Source organism: Rhinatrema bivittatum, chromosome 7 (genome assembly GCF_901001135.1).
Source record: "Rhinatrema bivittatum chromosome 7, aRhiBiv1.1, whole genome shotgun sequence".
Taxonomy (NCBI): Eukaryota; Metazoa; Chordata; class Amphibia; order Gymnophiona; family Rhinatrematidae; genus Rhinatrema; species Rhinatrema bivittatum.
In genome coordinates, this window is record NC_042621.1 from 138,801,250 (window position 1) to 138,809,216 (window position 7,967).

Sequence of the window (7,967 nt, forward strand, 5' to 3'; positions counted from 1 at the left end):
TTTGTCTCTGTTCTGGATCCTCAGCTGGTGGACCCTGGTCATTTATGGAGTGTTCATGGTTGTCCTTGGAACTTTTATCTTTGGACAGACCACAGCCAATGCTATTTTTGTAGACCTGATGGATTGAACTACCCATCAAGCTCCAAGTGCACTTTCAGACCCTCTGTGTCCTGTTAAGATATAGCCTCCAGATAAAAGGAAATGGACAAACCCTGTGACTTTTGGAAAGATGCACATTTATTACACCTGCCAGACAAAAAATTATATCCATTCTCTCCTACCTGGGTTGTATCCTTTCAGGGGCAATTACAGTATATTCATCCTTTTTGCTGTGATTTATGCCCTGTTATAGGTAGTTCTGATTATTTCACCATCTTGAATCTTGACTCTAATGGGACCAACTTTTTTTTTATCCACTTGCCTCTTGCAACCTCATTTCTATTGTTTTGGGTTTGACACTAACATTTTTACCAAAGAAGAAACCTGGTGTGAGTATCTCTTCGGGTTCAAAACTAGATGAATTACAGTGGTGACATCATCATGCTCAGTGATATTACAATAAAAGGATTTTTAGAGAACATTCATGGTAACTGCACACTAAAGAGATCATACATCAAAAGGAGACAGGCCTGTTTGCTGCTTTGGGAGAGAAGAACTGGAGAGTAAAATATTGGATAAATATCTGAGTGAAGGCAAAAAGCATTTACTTTCCATAATCAATCATTTGCATTGTATTTAAGCCCACTGCTATATTAATGTCTATCTGCCCTGATTCTACAGAAGCAGATGAGAGAAGAGTCTCACACAGCCTTCTACTTTCCCTGTTTGTGGTGCTTCTTGCAATGATAATGTAGAGTTGCTTTCTACTTGGGATCGAATTATGTGTACTTCAAGGAAATAACAGCACAATCCAAATAGAACATAATTGTATTTGATTTGGATGTTACATTCAGTAGACATGGGCTTATGATATCAAGGTATCTGTTTTCCACATCAGCCCATTGAAATAGTTTTGTTTATTCTATTTCATGTTACTTTCTTTGAACTAACAACGTAGAAGTGAAATGCAATATCAGTGATTATGTGTCTCCTGAGTTATATATAATATGAAAGTGAAATTTAAAATCTATAACTTACAACACTATGTCTATCCCAAATACACAGGTTATAATCAAGTTCTGAGCTCCCATCTCTTGGAAAGTGAGACATTCTGTTTCACAGCTGGGGCAGGGTAGGGACACTTGCAATGCTGTGGAAGGACAGATGTAGTGAAAAAGAGGATCAGAAGAAAGCATATATTTTAAATACTATTCCTCCAAATTAACACATTTGCTGAGAAGGTAGTATTCGAGGTTTTGGCACAACTGAAATTAGACAAGGAAATGGGACTTGATGACATACATCCCAGACTATTGAAGGAGATCAAGAAGTTACTAACTGTACCCCTCAGTTTATCACTTGAAACAGCAGAGGTCTAAAAAGCTTGGAGAAGAGCAAATGTAGCACTACTCCATATGGGTGGGACCAAAAAGGAAGCGGAGAACCTCAGATCTGTTAGTTTGATTGACATCAGTTATGGGCAACATAATAAAGGCATTACTGAATTATAGAATAGTGCAATATTTAGAACCTTTCACAAGGGAAAGATCTTGTGAAATAAACTTTTGATTGAATTCTTTGATGAGATCTTGTGAAATAAACTTTTGATTGAATTCTTTGATGAGGTGACCAAAGTACTAGATTGGGAAGGTACAATAGAGGTGGCTTAGATTAAAAGATCCGTTCCACATCAGAGACTGGTGAGAAACTAGCTAGGGTGGTAACTGAAAAAATTATAAACTGGGTGAGAAGTCGGTTAAGCAACAGGATAGAAAGAGTAGTGGTCAATGGAATCCACTCACTGGAAAAGAAAGCAACCAGTGGGACGCCATAGATATCAGTTCTCTTCAATGTCCGTATAAGTAACATTGAGGAAGGACTAGAAAGAAAAGTGTCTGTCTGTAGATCATATGAAAATCTGTAAAAGAGTAGACATACCGAGTGAGAGATTAATACATTGAAAGATGACTTTGGAAAAATGGTCAAGGATTTTTTGGTTACCCTTTAATCTAAAAATTTGTAAAATTATGCATCTGAGATCTAGAAATCCAAGGGCCACTTGTCCTTTTGGAGAGAAAAAAAATAAGTCACCAAACAGGAGACTTGGGGGTCATCATTATTTCTGACAGAGGCAGTGCTAGGTAAGATTTGTGGAACTGGCCCATAGTCCACCCCCCCCCCCTTTAGATATTTTGATAATTAAACTCAGCAATCATGGGTATGTCCACTGCAGCTGCTTCTACTGCCTGCCAGGAGACCTAGAGTTACAGATGATAAGAAAGATTTTCTGCCTTCTCAGGGTTCCAGTTGTGGTGTGGTTTGGGAGCATGGCCTTCTTGGACCCCTTAGGGTATGTGGTAGGCTGTCCCTTCTTAGAGCCTTAGCTGGCTGGTACAGATGCAGAGGGGATATTTGGTTCCTGGCCAGACTACAACTGGTTACAAGAATCAGAAGTGTTTAGAGTGTGCCTGGCCATGGGTCTTTGGAGACTGGAGCCATTTGGGGTGAGGGGTTTCAGTGCTGCCTCTCAGGTGAGGTGGGGAAGGTGCTGCTGGATCCTGAGGTTATAAGATTATTGGTGGGTAAATCTGGTAAACTTATTCCCCATCAATACTGGTAGTCAGCGAGTAGTTCATTTACAGGGGTGGAAGCGTGGTGTCCAGTAGACTATCCCCATGGAAAATTGTAATAATCTATTCAAAATATGCCAAAAAGCACATTCCTTAAGGTTTTGTTACTACAAAATATTTAGGAAGCCACTACAAGTATGTCTTGCATAGAAAATAAAAATTAATTATGCAAATTAACCAACAAATTCTCAGTTTTCAACATGCAAGAAATGTCTAAGAATTAATGTACATATACTTAAACATCTTACAAAATTTGCTTTAATAATTTACATGTGCTTACACATAGCAATCCCTTATTACTCAAAACCAATATTTAAATAGTATAGCTTCCCATATTCAAAATACCATAACATTCAAATTTGATCCCCCTCTATAAAACTCCCATACATACAATCTTCAGATTCACTCACTCCATACGTATCACAAACATACCAGTCACACTTATCCTATCATACTAAAAATCTTTTACTACTAAAATACTCCCAACCCAATACCCATACAATTGAAATCTTCTATTTAACAAATGTATTCCCATACAAGTCCAGACATCACGATACAGTTTGTTTTGCCACAAATATGGCATCCGCAGGGGAAAAACACTAGTACATATGTATTATTCAAAAGTTAAGCAATATATTTTAAATACTCCCTACTAACGAGTCAAAATATCAAATTCAAGAGGACTGCTGTGTTCTTTCATGCCCAGTCCACTGTAGTTGTCTCCATGACACGTGACATCGCCATTCTTCAATCTAAATGATAGCATGCTCACTGCTGGTTACTAAAGCAATTCTCCTAATTGTGCTAATGCGCTCACACCACTGCTGGTTTCTGTTTCAAAGATGAGAAAACACGTAATAAATACCTATAATATTACTCCTAAATTAAGATGTCTTTAAATAATGTTAAATTCCTACTTCAATTAACCTAACAGTGCCACTCTCTTCTGATAACCTTCAGTTCTACAAACAAACATTCCTATCTGGTCTCACAGTGTCATCATCTACCACACATGTAATCCTATAAACAAACATTCCATCATATATTAAAACATATTGTTTAATATATAAACAAACATTCCATCATATATTAAACCATATTGTTTAATATATAAACAAACATTCCATCATATATTAATATTACTAGCCCCCATCAACAAAAGTAGTACTGAACTAATACCCTTATTTATTTATTTAAAATTTCTTATATTCCACTCATACAATAAATATTAAAAAAAAATTCAAAGGGATTATATGTAAGCACTATCATCACACATCACATCATGGGTTTCTCAACTGCAAATTAAACAAACTGTATAACCCACTTATTCAACCAATACATCATTTCCATACCAACTTCCGATTACTCTCCACTGCCACTTCTATCAACAGTCTTAGCCTCTCTCCAATCGAAAAATAGAAAAACGCTGCTCCTGCTACACAAATTTATTTGAATGACAGCCAATCAACTCATAGAATACTCATCATGTGATACCTATAGAAATGTTGTCCATTCTATATCATGATTCAACTCCCTAGGCTGAAGAGTGTCCCATTCAAATATTAGCCGTTGTACCTTTTGAATCAGAGCCTGGGATATATCCCCACCTCGAAAATTCATAAGTTGACTAATCACAAAGAACTTTAAACCCCCTTGTTGTGAGACATCTCAGTCCAGTGTTCTACTAGTGGTGCTTGTTCCTTCTTTGTATGTATACATGATAAATGCTCTCTTATACGGGTATCCACTGCATGTTTAGTCTGTTTAATGTAAATAAGTTTACAGGGGCTCACAATCATGTATACCACGTATGTGGATTTGCTGGTAAAATAACCTTCAATATGAATTCCATTCTCAGTGAGGGATGATTGAAACTCTTAAGTCAATGTGAACATAATAAACATGTCCCACAAATATTTTGTCCCAGTAATGGCTGATCATCCCTTATTTCCAATAAATTTGAATGAACCAACCTACCTTTAAGAGATTTATTCGTCTGAATGGCAAATATAGGATGTTCAGCAAAAAGATTCTCACCTGCCAAAATTGGCCAATGTTTATAAATAATTGCTTTAATACGAGATATCCTATTCGAAAAGGGATCACACAAATCTGACATGTCAATGAGGATTTATTTCCTGTATTCAACAAATTCTCCTTATTCGCATATAGGACTCCCTTATATGTTCTATGTGTTATCCAGTGCATATATCCTCATTGCAAAAACTTCATAGATAATTCCTTACCCCGGTCTTTATATTCTTGCACTGATGAGCACAGCCTCCTTAATCGGAGAAATTGTCCCACCGGTATATTTTCTTTAAGACAACATGAATGGAAACTGGAATAGTGCAATACTGTGTTCCTGTCTGTACATTTGCAGTGAATAGATGTTATAAAACCACCACTATTCTTACTAATCCTCATTGACGTGTTAGATTTGTGTGATCCTTTTTTTGAATAGTATATCTCATATTAAATTGATTATTTATAAATATTGGCCAATTTTGGCAGGTGATAACCGCTGAGTATTCTATATTTGCCAGTCAGAAGAATAAATCTCTTAAAAGTAGGTTGGTTCATTCAAATTTATTGGAAATAAGGAATGATCAGCCACTGTGGGGATGATATCCCTGTGGTTCTCTAAAAAATCAGCCGAATAGTCATCTGTTTTCAGTGTATTACCTTTACCGTTGGAAGAATCAGACAAGGAATTTTCAAAAGTTATCCATCTTATGTTTTTCTTTAAATTGCTCTTCATCCACAGATAAATGCGACCCTCCTCATAGTCCTTGTCAGCTCTAGTCAATTTTGAAAGTTTATATTTTTTTAAATTCATCCCTAAAATGATCAACAGATTTTTGTAATGCTTGATAAATTACCATAGTCAAAAATTTCTATAACTGAAGCAGATTTCAATGTACTTAAGTGTTCATCTAATTGCTTTAAATCATTGTTGAGCTTTTTTGAAGAATTCCACCTTTCCACAAGAACTTTATCTTCAGTAAATAATTCAGGTTCCTTATCCTATCCTAAGTCCACATGGAATTTTTTTCACTTTTGCAATACTTTACAAGTGTAGCACTATGAAATTCAGCATGTATAGAGAGTTTATAAAGCGCTAATAAATCTGACCATTGTACTGAATTTAATCTGGGACCATCTTTAAGAATAGAAGGCTCTTGCAAAATGGTATTAACATATTACATGCTGTAGCTGAAGGCACTGTGCCATGTGTTGGTCATGCCTAAGAATTTATGAAACACTCTACACAATATAGGCAAAAATGGGAGCTGTGTTAATCACGTAATATCAAAAAAGTTCCCACCAAAACACTCTATGAATCAACTAATTCACCACTTGCTGAAACATTTTTTTGATAAGGAGGAAAAGACCTCCAAATCCGGCAAGTTGAATTTGAACTTGCCTTGGATATTTTAATCACAGGTCAAAAACCTCCAAATCCTACCAAAATTCTGTTTACTGCAAAATTATTAAGTTATGATTTTTGTTTTTGCTTAAAATTTGTCCAAAACAACTTGTCTCATGATATATTAATTTCCAAAAAAGGATTTTACTGTGCTGAACCACCGTGCCACCACCAATGGCCAGTGTTTCACAAAACTGCTGCTTTAGGGCAATAAATCATGTGAGACGGAACCTACAAAACCAATTAGTGTTTTAAAGAAAATATCATGCCATAAATAAAAATGCATTATATACTCACAAAGAATACATTTCAGCAAAGTTCTTTTTCACGAAGCAAATTGCTCTCTTGACAAAATATTTTATTCTTAAAAAAAAAACAACGCATGTGCACATTTTAAATCTGTTCATCACTAATGCACAGTGTAATCGCATGTGAGACCAATTATCAATCCGTGAAACTATGATATAAAACATAATATACATTTTTAATATCAACTTCTTGACTTGTAAATTTGATTTTTTATTTGATTTATTGTGTTTTTTTGAAAAATGAAATAAAGAGTCCTGAATCAAAAAAATCAAACCAACAATCGAGTGGGTCTCAGCAACTATTAAATCAATGATGACTCGATTAACTCCACTAATAGAAAGATGAGAGATAACAAAAGTAATCTCCACCATTGGTACTGGAGATCACATCTATGAAAGAATGTTGATAAGGTAGAAATAATTCACATGAGGGCCACCAAAATAGTGCAGAGACTGTGCTGTAAGCTATACCTAGTGAGGCTGAAAGATCTAAGTATGTTCTCTAGCAAGAAATGGCAAAGCGAGATGTGACATGATACAAATATTCAAATATCTAACAGGCTTCAAGTAGATATCAGACGGTAACATTCACCATAGTATGGAAAACTCCAGGCCAAGGGGGTCATTTTATGAAACTGAAGGGAGGGAGACTCAAACAGAATGTAAGAAAATACTTTTTTCACTGAGAGGTAATAAGAGACGTGGTGCTATTGAGACTAACAATGGTCTTTTATGCCTTGGAATTTATTTTCTGTTCTTAATTATTTTAAATAGTTTTTGTTTTGTACTTCAGTTCTTGATAGACGCTGCTACTCACAACTTTCAAACTTGTGCTGATCCAACCTCTTTTGTGTCTTTTTTTTTTTGTCCAATATATGTGCATATATTTCTGTTTTCTACTTAAATTGTGAGTATAAATAAAGGGAATCTTGATTAGTCACCAGAGTTATGATGTTGCATTTCTTACATCGTCAGGTTATGAGACACTTCCAGCAGGGAATCCATTGTTGGATTGTGGATGTCTTGTTTCATGGGGCCGGTGATAAAGTGCTCACTCTTAAATTGCATCTGAAGATCAGATACAATTCCTACACGATTTGAAGTACTGTAAATGGAAACTGCACGTGCATTATTCAAGATAATGTATAATCTGGCCAGGTGGAAGTAACCACCCCTCCCCCCCCCTCCCTGCAATCTGAACAATGTTTTACAGACCCCTGCACAGTGAACTAATTTACAATGAAGTACATTTTTCTGTTGCTGCTAGGTGCATCCATTCTGTGCCAGCAGTATCAAAGCCAGTAATATCTATCTATCTATCTATCAGTAGCAGCTGCCCTTCCTGACTCTAGGAAAACGATGAAGAGCAGGAGCAGTCCTGCTGTAGGCCAGCAGAGCAAGTCATGTTGAGTGGGCACTAATGAATCTCCAAAATACATACCAAACATTACCAGGTTTAAAAGATCCATCTTGCTCTCTGGCAGCAGATCTGTGGCAGGC

At 36.1% G+C, this 7,967-nt stretch overlaps 1 protein-coding gene across 3 annotated transcripts in view; it reads left to right on the forward strand.

Moving 5' to 3' along the window:
- SLC38A7 (solute carrier family 38 member 7) overlaps positions 1 to 6,612 on the forward strand; it is a 54,044-nt gene extending 47,432 nt beyond the window's left edge. For all 3 annotated transcript variants that reach the window (XM_029609238.1, XM_029609241.1, XM_029609239.1), the window contains exon 11: positions 25 to 6,612. In XM_029609238.1, the coding sequence (XP_029465098.1) occupies positions 25 to 127 (103 nt within the window). In that variant the 3' untranslated portion in view covers positions 128 to 6,612. The remainder of the gene's footprint in view (positions 1 to 24) is intronic.
- The last annotated feature ends 1,355 nt before the right edge of the window (positions 6,613 to 7,967 follow it).